General features: G+C 36.8%; 1 protein-coding gene across 1 annotated transcript in view; it reads left to right on the top strand.

The window, feature by feature from the left end:
* The window catches only part of LOC123549705 (uncharacterized), a 70,593-nt gene that overhangs the window by 11,895 nt on the left and 43,663 nt on the right, over positions 1–15,035 (top strand). The window contains exons 2-5 of the mRNA XM_045338018.2: positions 764–2,590; positions 7,038–7,179; positions 12,386–12,555; positions 13,697–13,804. Coding sequence (XP_045193953.2) covers positions 764–2,590; positions 7,038–7,179; positions 12,386–12,555; positions 13,697–13,804 — 2,247 coding nt within the window. The remainder of the gene's footprint in view (positions 1–763; positions 2,591–7,037; positions 7,180–12,385; positions 12,556–13,696; positions 13,805–15,035) is intronic.

The following is a 15,035-nucleotide window of genomic DNA, read 5'->3' as shown; positions in this document are numbered from 1 at the left end:
CGTTAATATCGCTAACATAAAACACCAGTGATTGAATTAGATTGTGATCAAAGACACGTTTGTTGCACCTTTTAACAAATGAAAAGACCAATATAATTGGATTTTAGTGCTAAATCAGTTAAAATATGGTTAATAAACACACACTTTAAAAAAAATAAGATTACAACACAAGGATTCTAAAACTTCATTGTATAAATACATATTGAATGATGGTCCGCGATATAGTCCAAGTCGTGCATAAAATTTGTCAGTAACTGAAGTTTATTGACAGTGAATATAGTTCAAATATGACTCTACTGGTAATTCTAAGCCGTCAAAATATTTCGAAGTAAAATAACTGTCTAGAACTTCCAGAAACATGGTTCGGGTCATCCTAAAACGTGGTCTTGGTTGTCCCTAATATGGTCCGGGTTGTCTCTAATTCATTTCTACATATTTGTTTGTTCTGAATTGTTACCTCTGATGGATTGGCTTTAGACTTAAAACACATATATTCCTCATCATTTTAAACAAGGGCCATAACTCATGCTCCAGTATTTCTTGAATTATCCTACCTTTTTTACTAAGAACTTCAGGTTAAATTTTTTATAAAGACACTTAATTTCACTCTATTTCTGACATTTCTAAAGGGCTTTGATTCGAACTTGAGAAAGTTGTATGTAAGCTATATTAGGTGGAATTTATTTTGTAATAAGTACTCTATAATGCAGTGTTAAGAATGATTTTGATTAAAACGTTCAATGTAGTTTGCTTATATTTTCAGAGGTCATTGAAACTGCAAAGTCGAGAGGGCAGCATAGTGAGCAGAAGCAGCCACGGTCATATCACAGATTACCTGCTAAATACACTCATCATGGGAATGTTTCCAGATCATTTAAACCATCATTTCATAAAGGTGCTTCCTATCCAGGATATGCTGACTGGAATACTCGCACCAGAAAAACAACAAACACATACACTGCTGACACTTCACAGTACTTGGATCCTCCACGTTCTAATTTCGGGTCAAGACAACCAGCATTGCAGTACAATACAAAATATAGCAAGGCAAAACCTCAGTTGTTAACTAGAGAAGGTGAGAATGATAAACCAGCTGCTACTGAATGTTCATCATTAAATAAACAATCTTGCCTTCCAAAACAGTCTATAAATAGCAAGGAAATGTGTGAAAAAACTAAGTTTAAACAGTCAGTGTCTTCAGAATTGACGCACCATAGTTCTAAAGCTGCTGCTATTTCGGTGACAAATCCTTCAAGAAAAAGTACTGTAACAGATACTAATTCTTCTGAAAAACCTGTCAGTTTAGAAAATATAAAACAAACAAAACTAAAATCAAAGCCTACTGTATTAAATACAAGTGAAGGACAAATGAAATCTTCTTTAAATTCAGGAAATTTGACAAAAATGCACAAAGAATCAAATTCCTATTTGCTTAAAGACAAGATTGAGAAAATGCGCAGTAAAATCATAGAATTGAAGAAAACACTGTCAGAAAGACAATCCATGTCAGATCTTCACCATCAGGAGAAACACACACACGGTCCTGCTAAGTGTAGTAGTGAAATTGAGAAATCTGAAAGTAAGATATGCGATTCACCACCGAAAAGAACAGCTTTAGAAAATAAAAGGAGTGACTTGTCGTCCCTTGAGAAAAATGTTACCCATAAAACTGACAGTTCTATTACAAAATTTGGCAGCCCTGTAAAACAACAAATATATTCACCACAAAAATCTGAGAGTCCTTCAAAGTATGTTTACAGCAAAGGTGCAAGTCTTCAAACAGAACAGAACAGACCTTCAGAGAAATTGTATGTTCAAAGTGTTAATGTTCCAGAAGTTAGAGCTGCTGTAAGTACCATGAATCCTGATCTCAAACAACCACAGAGTGATCTGGTATCACTGTCAAAATATAAGTTGACAAGAGTTTCATCGTCACCGACGAAACATTCTCCAGGAAAGGCAGGAGAGTCATTGATGGATTCCATTTCTACAAGTTTAAACGAAGTTGGGAAATTAAGCTTCAACACAGAACAACTTAATTCATCTGTTAAGAATAGGTCTGCCAATCTGGTACCAGGTGCTACAAAGAGGAGGCTGAGTACTAGCACTCCAGCAAAATTTATTAAAAAGTCGAAGTATTCTATAACTAGGTTAAGGACTTCAGGAAAGAAAGGATCATCAAAAAAGAAACTTGTGAGAAGTCAGTCATATACACCTGCTAAATTTATAAGCTTTTCTAAATATGCCATAAAAAGGGTGAGGAGATCTTTGTCTGATGAAAATAAGCAGGGATTGCAGAAAAATGCAAGTTTGTATAAGGCAAGTGAAAGATGTAAAAAAGGCCAGCCATGCTCAGATTCAGTACAATCATCCGTCCGTGTAGTGAGGTCAAAGTTCAAGATGGAAAAGGTGCATTCAGATACTAGTGAAAAGAGTCATTTCCTGTCATCTCGAGGTAGTGAGTCTTACAAGTTTCAAAGAAGAAACCTGTACAATCATGGAAGATACCAAAGTTTTAGACAAAGATATCAAGACAGATCATATTGGAGCACAGGATATGGTTTCAGCAGCTACTTGTCAATGAGAAGAGGTTAGTCTAATCATAGAGGTAGTAGAGAGTTAGAGTGCTGACAAAAGCTCTTAAAAGGTACACTGTGTGGCACTGTGGAATTGTTTTCTGTCAATTAATGGCTTGTCATGTCACTCATTATTTAGTTTACTGACTGGATTGTCCTAGGATTTTGGAAAATGTTGCTATAAGTATTGGTACTTTTACTATTCAGATAAAAAAAAAAACCTACAGCGTGTTTTTCACATCTGAAGCTGAAGTGAAAACCCTTGATTACATTTTTAGCTTGACTGTTATAATAGTGGAGCTATCCTACTCGTGTCGGCGTGAGTGTGAGCGTCGCACTAGTGTTGAAGTTTGCGTACCACCCCAAATATTTTCAAAGTCCATTGAGATATTGCTTTGATATTTTGCATACTTGTTCACCATCATGACCCCAGTCTGTAAAAAGGAGGAGGCAACTCTGTCAAGCATTTTGACTGAATTATGGCCCCTTTTCGACTTAGAATATGCTTATTGTAATGTTAAAGTTTTACTCATAGCTTATATTATACTATCAAGCACTGAGGTTAGTTACAATTATAACAATATTTCTTATAAAGCAGTAGGTCAGTGTAAAATAGTTTCAAACTGTGACAAACTCTCCTGTGCCACCCATAATTCTGTTCAGCTGAAGTATTGACACATCTGCTAATTTATAAAAAATGGTGTTTCCACCCACTGTATTTATTTTAGAGTACATTAATTACATGAGAAAGAGGGATAATAAGATGTTAATAGATATATGTATATATTTCCAAGGAAGTATAAAATACACAGAATGGCAACTGGCTGTAATCTCGCGTGAGCTCGTGTCAGAGCGTGATTCGGCGTTATCTTACTAAAAACAAACATCGGCGAGCATGGAGTTACAATTTGTACCTTTAAAACTACATTTAAAATACATGTTAGGTTCTAAAACAAAATTAGTTTAATTTGAAATGGTCTTAAGACACGAAGTACACGTTTTTAGCTCACATGTCACAAAGTGACAGTGTGAGCTTTTGTGATCACGCAGCGTCCGTCGTCCGTGCGTGCGTCCGTGCATAAACTTTTGCTTGTGACCTCTCTAGAGGTCACATTTTTCATGGGATCTTTATGAAAATTGGTCAGAATGTTCATATTAATGATATCTAGGTCAAGTTCGAAACTGGGTCACATGCGGTCAAAAACTAGGTCAGTAGGTCTAAAAATAGAAAAACCTTGTGACCTCTCTAGAGGCCATATTTTTCACAAGATCTTCATGAAAATTGGTCAGAATGTTCATCTTGATGATATCTAGGTCAAGTTCGAAACTGGGTCACTTGCCATCAAAAACTAGGTCAGTAGGTCAAATAATAGAAAAACCTTGTGACCTCTCTAGAGGCCATATTTTCCATGGGATCTGTATGAAAGTTGGTCTGAATGTTCATCTTGATGATATCTAGGTCAAGTTCGAAACTGGGTCAGCTGCGATCAAAAAATAGGTCATTAGGTCTAAAAATAGAAAAACCTTGTGACCTCTCTAGAGGTCATACTTTTGAATGGATCTTCATTAAAATTGGTCAGAATGTTCACTTGGTAATATCTAGGTCAAATTCGAAACTGGGTCACGTGCCATCAATAACTAGGTCAGTAGGTCAAATAATGAAAAAACCTTGTGACCTCTCTAGAGGCCATATTTTTCATGGGATCTGTATGAAGGTTGGTCTGAATGTTTATCTTGATGATATCTAGGCCAGGTTCGAAACTGGGTCAACTGTGGTTAAAAACTAGGTCAGTAGGTCTAAAAATAGAAAAACCTTGTGACCTCTCTAGAAGCCATATTTTTCACAAGATCTTCATGAAAATTGGTCAGAATGTTCACCTTGATGATATCTAGGTCAAGTTCGAAACTGGGTCATGTGCGGTCAAAAACTAGGTCAGTAGGTCAAATAAGAGAAAAACCTTGTGACCTCTCTAGAGGCCATATTTTTCATGGGATCTGTATGAAAGTTGGTCTGAATGTGCATCTTGATGATATCTAGATCAGTTTCGAAACTGGGTCAGCTGCGGTCAAAAACTAGGTCATTAGGTCTAAAAATAGAAAAACCTTGTGACCTCTCTAGAGGCCATACTTTTGAACGGATCTTCATGAAAATTGGTCAGAATGTTCACCTTGGTGATATCTAGGTCAGATTTGAAACTGGGTCACGTGCCATCAATAATAGGTCAGTAGGTCAAATAATGAAAAAACCTTGTGACCTCTTAGAGGCCATATTTTTCATGGGATCTGTATGAAAGTTGGTCTGAATGTTCATCTTGTTTGATATCTAGGTCAGATTCAAAACGGGGGTCACATGAGCTCAAAAACTAGGTCACTATGTCAAATAATAGAAGAAAAAAAACGACGTCATACTCAGTTCAAAACTGGGTCATGTTGGGACAGGTGAGCGATTCAGGACCATCATGGTCCTCTTGTTTTTTTTTGCCATCGAAAGAAGCGTGGCCATACGGTGATAATTATTTTACCGATGAATAATTGCTTTCGTATACAAAATGGCGCGTGAAAAAAGCGCCACTTCCAGTAAACGAGATCTCGTTTTTTTGTCACGGGAGGTTGGCGAGATTTGCTCTATATGCCTTTCAAGTTGCCAATCTATTTATTTTTATAGCTCTTTGATATTTCATAGAATTCTGAACAAATCACAGTAAGGAACTACATGACTGTGGTGTAATAAATAATTTGTACCATTTACCTTGATCATACACAGTCTGTGTACTACCTCCAAGGTCAAGTCTATTCACTTTTCACACTACTTTTTCACACTCATTTAGTGTCGTCTAGCCAGATATTAGAATTTTCTTACATCATTCGCTATGAATATAGGCTGATAATAATCTTGAGGTATTTCATGTTGCTGATAATTGGTTGGTCTTGTTCCATTTGTATATAAAAAATGCAAGTGCAATTAAAATTTTCTGACTGTGTAAATGGTATACTAAATGGCTGTGGGGGTCTTTCTTGCCGTGTGCATGGTTAAGGTCGTTGACCTCGAATCACTTGCCCCTCACCGATGTGGGTTCACCGTTGAATTCTTCATGTGAGGAAGCCATCCAGCTGGATTAACAAAGGTTGATGGTTCTAGTTCTACCAGTTCTACCCAGGTGCCCGCCCATGATGAAATAATGCAGGGAGAGGTACCTGGGGTCTTCATCCCCCATCAAAGCTGGAAAGTCGCCATATGACCTATAATTGAGTCAGTGCAACGTTAACCCAACAAAAACAAAACTGTATGGCAGTGGTGGGATTGAAGTGGTTATTAGCAGGACCAACCTGTTATTTTCACATTGGTGTAGTACGAGCGCCACTGTAGGTAGGAGTGATAATTAAGCATGTAAGGAACGTCATTGTCAGTGTATGTGTTAATTATTATGTACCTAAACACAATAACAATTACTTGTTTGTTTGAATCAGTTTCATTGGCACAATAAAATGACATCATACATCCCTTGCAGTCCAGTAACTGTTTGTTTGTGTCAACTTCCTGTTACTGGCTTGTGTTACAGGATTCTTTCCTAAACTGTTTTGTTACTATTTACTTGTATGTTAATGTATATAATTTCATAACTTTAGAGTTACTTAACTTTCCTTTGATTATGATAACTAAGATTTACAAAATCTGATGAGGCACTGCAAATGTTGATAAGTTCTACAATGGTACATTTTGATATATATTGCTTATTAGTCCCCTACTGTTGGAACACTGGAGAGTACTTCAGAAATGATGTCCATCCATCTCTGCGTCTGCAAATCTTGATCCTGCAATTACTCGAAAAGTATTCAACCTATGTTCATAAAGCTCGGAATGTGAATAGAGGGCAATATGTAGATTATGCACATACAAGACTTATGCTGGTAGGTCAAAGGTCAAGGTCACTATTAAAGGTCAAGTAGAAAATGTTTCTGCTCTGTATCGTTTATGGACTGTCTTAGTGCTACACAGAAATGTTCCCCATGCTGAGACAACGTGTCAAGATATGACTCATGCTTGTTGTCAAAGGTCAATGTCACTGTTGAAAGTTTTTCACCAGTAGGGGACTTCTGTATGATTGCCAGTGCAATACTGGGTCATTTATTTAATTGCTTATCTGTTCATAATTTTGTATTGAGACTATTTGAGCCACACCATGAGAAAACCGACATAGTGAATTTTGAAACCAGCATGGATCCAGACTAGCCTGAGCATCTGCTTAGTCTGGTCAGGATGAATGCTGTTTGCTAATGGTTTCTGTAATTGCAATAGGCTTTGAAAGCGAAGAGCATGGATCCTGACCAGACTGCTTGGACGCGCAGGCTGGTCTGGATTAATGCTGGTCACAAATGAACTATGTTGGTTTTCTCATGGTGTGGCTCATTTCTCCAAACATGACATGTTGTAAAGGCATTATTAAATAATTCCTGTTTTAGGGAGATACAGAGGTAGATATAAAGGAAGAGGAATGGGAAAACATTTCCAGCATGAGACATACAACAGAAGACTGGCAGTCAGTCAGAAATACCTTCAGAGAAGACTGCAGAGATTGAAGGAAACTTTTCCATTTAATCCCAGGTAAGTTTGCCTTGCTTCAGGAAGATTGAGCGAGATTTTTTTTTACCATTCAAAAATTTTAAAGGGGTTTGGGGGTAGAGGGGTTGGCTTTGAGTGAAGGAGGCCGGGGTTGCCCTTTCCTCACCCCAAACCCAAAAGACACTCCTTCGTTTTGGTGTCCTTTTTTAAAAGTATTAGGGGGTTTAAAATAAGCCCAAGAAAATAGTTCCTTGTTTTTTTTATTTAATTTAAAGGTTAAATTTTTTGGGGCACGTCCTCTTTTACTGCTGAACGGTTTGTTTCAAGTTTTAAAACAGTGTTCCCATGAAGATGGTGGAGGGGAATTTGTGTCTTAAAAATATTCTTGTTGCACAAAGGGGGCGTGTTGGTTTGCTTTAAGTTTTAAACAGCCCAAAAAAAAAAGTTCTTGTTTTCTTGAATTTTTTAATGGGGGGGAATTTTGACATTTAAACTTGCAAAAGAACGGGTTTTTGTACGGGTTTAAAGAATCCGGGAAAAGGGGTTTTATTTTAAAACTGCTCCCCGGAAAAAAAAACTAAATTTAACTGTTAAAAAAGGGCATTTAACTAACACAAAGAAATTGTATTTTTTAACAAGAAATTTTCCTGGGGATTGTCGTTAGATTTTTTGTATCAGTTTAAATAAAACAGTTAGGCATAAGGGGCCCGTTCTGTTTATTTTAATCTAAAACATTTTTAAAACGGGTCTAAGTGTTTTGGGGGTAGATTATGGTCACCGGGCCTATCCGGGAATTTTGTGAATGAAAAATAAATGCCCCCACTTCAAAGAAGGGATGTTTTTTTGTTTTGCAAAAGTCGGTCGGCGGTTTGCAGGGTGACCAACCCTTTTCCCAGATGAAAATTAAAAGAGCGTTTTGGGCCCTAGGATCTTAAATTTTTGGGTTTGGGGAGTTTTTGTCATCCCCAGCAGGGGGCCCCTAGGGTTTTTGAGATCAAAAAAGTCAAATTTAAAGGTCCCCACAAACATTTAAACGGTTTCAGGATGATAAACTCAAAAATTGCTTGGGCCTAGGACCCGGGGAAAATTTTTTAGGGGGGTTGGTCATGCCCAGCGATGACCCCTATTTAAAGGTTTTTTGGTCAAAGTTAAAGGGCACAGGTTTTAAACGTTAAAGGGTTTTCCCGATGTTAACTCAAGAATGCTTGGGCCGGGGGATTGTAAAATTTAAATTGGGGAAAGGGTTTTGGCCATCACCAGCAGATAAACCCCTATTGATTTGGATCAAAAAAAGTCAAAGGTCAAGGTGCCACAAACGGGTAAAACATTTTTCAGGCTGAAAACTCAAAAATTGTTTGGGGCCCCCTTGGGATCGGGAAAAATTTTATAGGGAGGTTGGTCATGACCAGAAAAGGCCCCTTTTTGGGTTTAATTAGGTCAAAGTTCGGGTTTACATTGACACGGAACATTTTAAAATTTTTCTGGACAATCCCTTGAAAAAGTTTGGGGCCCAATGACCCCCCCAAAAGTTGATAGAGAGGTTAATCATGACCATTTGATGACCCCTTTTAGATTTTGGGTCAGTAGACTAAAGGTAAGGTCCATTGACCGGACATTTAATTGGAATGCTTGGCCCTGGATCATGAAGTTTTAATAGGGAGGTTGATTATGATAAAAACAGATGCCCTGTTGTTTTTTTAAAGGCATTTGGTTTAAAAAAAGTTAAAGGCACATTGAACCAAAACAGTAGAACGTTTGTTTACGGGAGCAAAAAAATTTTGGTCTCCCACCACACAGTGGTTTGGGGACATTTTTGATTTACCCCGGGTCTGTTTTTTTTTTTTTTTTTTTTTTTTTTTGTTTGTTGTCACAAAACATGTAAAGCACTCAAACATTTCTCATACTTTATTGCACAAAGGTTCTTAGCAAGCCTAACTCACAATCATTAAACACTAATAGTCTGTAATTACTGTCAGTTAGCATTTCCTTTAATGAGCCCACAGAATTATGCCAGCTGTATTTTTATTCTTGTCAGTTGTGCTGATAATACTGAGAAGTCATTATTATTCATAGGGTGGGGGGGGGGGCAATTTTTTCAGGGGTTTTATTTTTGGGTTGGGAAGACCCAGAAATTAAATCCCAACAAAGAAATAATCCCAGTCATTTAATCTTAAAAAGAAGAAATCCAGGCAGAAAATATTTTTTTTGGGGGCCTAAAAACTAAAAAATTTTTATCCCCGGGAAAATTTGAATTATTTGACAGTTTTCTTTTAAGTAGATCATGCTTGCGGGAACAAATGTCAATAAAATCATATGGATCTTTAAAGGAAAAAGGGAATAAAAAGTTTTTTCTATGGGGGGAAAAGTGTGAGGAGGGGAACGTGAAATTTTAGGGGTTTGGTTCATCCTTTCCCCAGTTTTGTTTTTCCCTCCCCTTTGTCAAGGGTTGTTTTGATAGATTGAAAGTACCCAATCTAAAAAAAGTTTTGTTTAACAAAAGTTTGAAATTGTCAGTGATTTCACTTATACCTGTTGTAGTATAAATTTTTTTCATGTTAAAAAGCTGTCCTGCTTGCTTAAAAAAAAATTTTTGGGTTGCTTTTCCCTTTAGTGTTGTTTGGTACCAGAATTTTTTAAAGGAAGAAAGGTTTTTTGGTTTCGGTTTTGTTCCCTGCTTGTGAAAGAAAGGTTTGTGGGGTCTGGTAGATCCCTGCTTGGGGGTTTGGGGGGTTGGTGTAGATGCATGCTTGTAAATGAAAGGTTTGGGGGTCTGTGTGGGATGCATGTTGGTGAAAAAAAGGTTTGTGGGGCTGTGAAAGAGGGGATGTTTTTTGAAAAAAAGGGTTTTGTGGGGCTTTTGTAGATGCATGCTTGTGAAAGAAAGGTTTTGGGGGTTTTGTGTAGTTTGCCTGTTTGTGAAATTTGGGTTTTGGTGGGTCTTTTGTAGATGCCTGATTGGGGGAAAGAAAGGGTTTTGGTGGGTCTGTGTAGATCCCTTGTTTTGTGAAAAAAAGGGTTTTTGTGGGTCTGTGTAGAGGGCAGGCTTGTAAAAAAAGGGTTTGTGGGTCTGTGTAGTTTCCCCTGCTTGTGAAAAAAAAGGTTTGTGGGTTTTTAAATCCCTGCTTGTGGAAAAAAGGTTTGTGGGTTGTGTAGATGCATGCTTGGGGAAAGAAAGGTTTGGGGTTGTTTTAGATGCCGCTTGGAAAAAAAGTTTTTGGGGGTCTGTGTAGTTGCCTGCTTGTGAAAAAAAGGTTTGGGGGTTCTTTTGTAGATGCATGCTTGTAAAAGAAAGGTTTTTGGGTTGTGTAGATGCTTGTTGGGGAAAGAAAAGGTTTTTTTTTGGGTCTGTGTAGATCCCTTCTTGTGAAAAAAAAAGGTTTGTGGGTCTGTTTTTAGATGCCTGCTTGTGAAAGAAAGGTTTTTTGGGTCTGTGTGATGTTATTGTGAAAGAAAGGTTTGGGTTGTGTAGATTGCCGCTTGGGGGAAAAAAGGGGGTTTGTGGGGTTGTTTTTGATGTATGCGGGAAAAAAAAAGGTTGGGGGTTCCGTGTAAATCCTGCTTGTGAAAGAAAGGTTTGTGGGTCTGTGTAGGTCTCTGCTTGTGAAAGAAAGGTATGTGGGTCTGTGTAGATGCCTGCTTGTGAAAGAAAGGTTTTTGGGTCTGTGTAGATGCCTGCTTGTGAAAGAAAGGTTTGTGAGTCTGTGTAGATGCATGCTTGTGAAAGAAAGGTTTGTGGGTCTGTGTAGATGCCTGCTTTTTGAAAGAAAGGTTTGTGGCTCGGGTTGTAGATGCCTGCTTGTGAAAAAAAGGTTTTTGTGGGCCTTTTGTAGTTTGCTTGTTTTGTGAAAAAAAGGGATTTGGGGCCTGTGTAGTTTGCCTGCGTGAAAAAAAGGTTTGGGGGCCTGTGTAGATGCCTGCTTGTGAAAAAAAGGGTTTTTGGGGGCCCTGTGTCAGTTTTTAAAAGAAAGGTTTTTTGGGTCTGTGTGATGTTTTTTGTAAAAGAAAGGTTGGGGGTTTCTGTGTAGTGTTTGGGGGTCTGTGTAGAGGGCATGTTGTGAAAGAAAGGTTTGTGGGTTTTTGTAGATGCATGCTTGTGAAAAAAAGGGTTTTGGGGTCTGTGTAGTTTGCTTGTGAAAAAAGGTTTTTTGGGTCTGTGTAGTGCTTTGCTTGTAAAAGAAAAGGTTTTGGGGGGGGTCTGTGTGGATGATGCTTGTGAAAGAAAGGTTTGTGGGTCTGTGTAGATGTATGTTTGTGAAAGAAAGGTTTGTGGGTCTGTGTAGATGCCTGCTTGTACCAGAAATTTTTGTGAGTCTGTGTAGATGCGTGCTTGTACCAGAAAGGTTTGTGAATCTATGTAAATATCTGCGTGTTACTAAAATAATGTCTTAAGGGGCACATGGTTTCTTCTTCCTTTGCCATTGAAGCTGGAAAAATAATACAATATTTATTTAGCTTTATAAGAGAAAACTTAGCAAAGCAATCCTTAGAATGATCGTCGGTCTTTAAAAGATATTGTTTTCTGGAAAGAAAGGTTTTTTGGCATTGTTCTAGCATTCCCTTTGAGATTTCCCCTTTGGGGAAAACCCTACAAAAATACAAATGTTGTCATTGCAACATGAAAAGGGCAAATAATTGCCAAAAAATAAACCCCTTTTGCCCTGGAGATCCCCAACCCCAATATCTATGTTTTTATTGTATTCAGATTTAAAAAGATATATGGTTGCAAAATTTGAGGTAAAAAATCAAATGCTTCTTGGAAATGGAACTTCAATGGCTTTTGTTTCTTGAATGGAAATTTTTTTTTGGATTAATAAAAAATTTTGGGATGAGGGTAAAACCGGGCAAGAAAATTTGACTTTTTTCAAAAACTCTTTTTTTTCCCCTTTTTTTTCAAGTGGAAAAAGTTGTCATGTCTTGAAAAATGAAAGTAACCTGAAATGAGCCGCCCATGAGGAAACAACTTTGTTGCATTTGCGCGTTATTTCGGGGGATCCATGCTGTTCGCTTTCAAAGTTTTTTGGGAAATTAGAGAAAAAAATTAGCAAACAGCTTGGTTCCGGTTCAGACTGCCCCAGTTTTGCCGGTTTTAGTATGGATCCATGCTGGCCGCAAATGCACTATTTTGGGTTTTCTAATGGTGCGGCTCGTCATAAAATTTGGGTTGGTGGAATTAAAGATTTGAAAAACCAAAACCATCGCTTTTTAAATTGACATAAGTTTAGTGAAAAAAGCAATGTTTATTTTTCAGGCATAGATTGGACAGAAGAACAGTTGTCAGTGATTTGAAGAAACCTGTCAATTTCATTATGATAAATGGAATGCTGTACAAGTCAAATGCTAAGAGTTTGATGAAAGCAAGTACACAAAAAACATGTGTGACACGGACTTCAACTGAAGTTCATGGGCCCAAAAAAAAAAGTTAAATCATTTGATTTGATACAGAATTTCCCAAAAGTTTTAGTTTTTGATATGTATTTTAGCTTTTCTGTTGGAAGTTTTATTTCAGTTTTTCAAAAATTTTTCCCCCCCCAAGGGAGGGGGGGGGGACTATAGAAACAATGTTCCTTTTTGGGTTTTTTCCCGATATAAATTTTAAAATTGGAAAAGGAATTTTTAAATGGTATACTGTTTAAAAACATTTTATTTCGGGGGGGCATTAAAAAAATTTTTTTTTTTTGGTCAAAAACCGCAGGTTTTTAGGGTATTTGAATTTGTGGATTTCCTTTTGAAAAAAATTTTGATTTGGGGAAAAATTTCTTGTTTTTTGGGGAAATTTAAAATTTGGGGGATTGATCCCCAAAGAAATTTCCCCAAAAATTAGTCCCCACAAATATTAATGATTTCACAGTACAGTGGGGCATTGTATTAAAAGACCCCTCAAGGGACGCTAAGAAGTTTGGGTTTTTAATGGAATGGTTTTAATGAATTTCGTTGATGGGAAAAAAAAAAATTATTTTTTTTCTGTCCCAAAGTAAATTATTTTATTTATGAAAATATTTTTTGGGTTTTAAAAAATCTGTTTTAACTCGTGAACACTTTCCCCAAATCCATAAGCCCTTTAAAAAAATTTTGGCAAGATTGTTTGGGGGTTCGACCCGATACAAAAAGGGTTTTTGCATTCGTCAGTACAAAAACGTTTTCGTAATTTCACAGATGAAAAATGGGCCCGGTTGAAAATTTTTTTTCCCCGGGGGGTTTAAAAGATACTTTTGTCCCATATTTTACCTGTGGGTTAAAATTAATGTGGGCGCTATTCGTTTTTAATTAAAAAAATGTTTAATTTGGGTTTAATTTTTGTACTGAAAAAAGTTCGGGAGGGATTTGGAAAGGTCGTTTAAGTCAAAAAAAACGCTTTAAAAGAGGTGGTCGCAAGTACGATGTTGACTGTAAATTTTATTTTGGCAAGGGAAAAGGGTAGGACGTGCATAAGAACCATAATGCCATGTAAAATTTTTTTCAAACAGTGAGGAATACTAATTCACTGAATTTGTCTGTTACCTTGACGTGTATGTCTTGGAAAAAAATTGTTACTGCCTGTATGTAATGTTTGTTGTTTCAGAATTAGATGCTACTAATATGAAGACAGTCACTGTGAGAGGAGTTAAATTCAAGGTAGACAGTCATGGGAGAAGTCTGAAAAGAGTACACCAACCAGGTCCTAAACAAGGTAAGATATATATATCTGTTATTGAGGAACGCTTGAACTTGAAAAAAAGTTGATGGACCCGCAAAAATGTTTGTTCCTTAATCAGTTTTAAGTTGACTAGCAACCCCAGCTGATAAGCCCTTCAGGTTAAGAATTAGCCAAAGAATCAATAGTGTCTGTTGAAAAACAAAAAATAGGAAAATTAAGTCAATTCCTTTTTTACATAAAATTTTTTTTTTTTGTTCAGAGGGGTAGGAAGGGCATATTTTGTACATTTGGGATCCCTGTCTTTGATTTGGGCTTTTTGTTACCTGAAACCTCATAAGTTTGTGATGGGATTGTTTCCTTTACCCGTTTTCCTTGGGTTTGGGGTTAGTTCTCACCCATGGGGCCCCTTGATAGATCATTTACCAAATTGGTCTGTAGCGTTCCCTTTTTTAAGTTTGAAAAATGATTTTGGGTTTGGGCTGTTTTAGGGGCCAAACCCGGGGTTTTAAAAAATTAAAAAAAAATTTAAATGTTTGGGATCAAGACTAATTGATAAAACATCACCACACTTGGTCGGGAGCAAACCTTCCCAGGGGCCCCCTCTGGGTTTTTTTTATACTTGTCGCCAACCTTTTGCCAAATTTTAAAAGTTGGAGCCAAATTTAGAGCCATTTTTGAGCCAAAGTCTGGCCCTTTTTTTTTCTTTTGTAGGCTGTCCCTAGGTGATAGAGAAAAAAAAAATATTGTTTAAAAATTTCATTTGGAATAATAACAAATTTTTTAAGGGTTTTATTTGTTTATTGCCCGAAATTAAAATTTAATTTGTGTTGGATAAAAAATGACACCAAAACATTTTTCTAAATTTTAAAAATATATTAAACCATGTCGAATTACCCAAAATTTAGGGGCTCATTTTTTTTTCGGAAAAAGGAAAAATTTGGATTTTTTTTTTTTTTTCTTTAAAAGGGCCCGGGTTTAACACCTTTTTAATGATTTTTAAGAAACCATGGGAGCAAATTTTATCTTTCCAGTTTTGAACATTTTTCCCTTTAAAGAAAAATGAAAAACCCCCGGGCCCGGATGCAAATTTAGGCCGATGTGTTTTAATTTTTGGATCCCCGGGTTAAAAACTTTTATGAAACTGAGGAATTTAAAAATTTTCTTGCAAAAAAGTAAAAAAAATTTTAAAAAGTTTTTTGTACTTAATTTTAAAATTCGTCGTCATACACTTTCATTTCCCCAAACATGACAAACTTTTTTTTTT

Source organism: Mercenaria mercenaria, chromosome 6 (assembly GCF_021730395.1).
Source record: "Mercenaria mercenaria strain notata chromosome 6, MADL_Memer_1, whole genome shotgun sequence".
Taxonomy (NCBI): domain Eukaryota; kingdom Metazoa; phylum Mollusca; class Bivalvia; order Venerida; family Veneridae; genus Mercenaria; species Mercenaria mercenaria.
The sequence above is the reverse complement of the archived record's forward strand: the minus strand, read 5'-3'. Positions and strand labels throughout refer to the sequence as shown.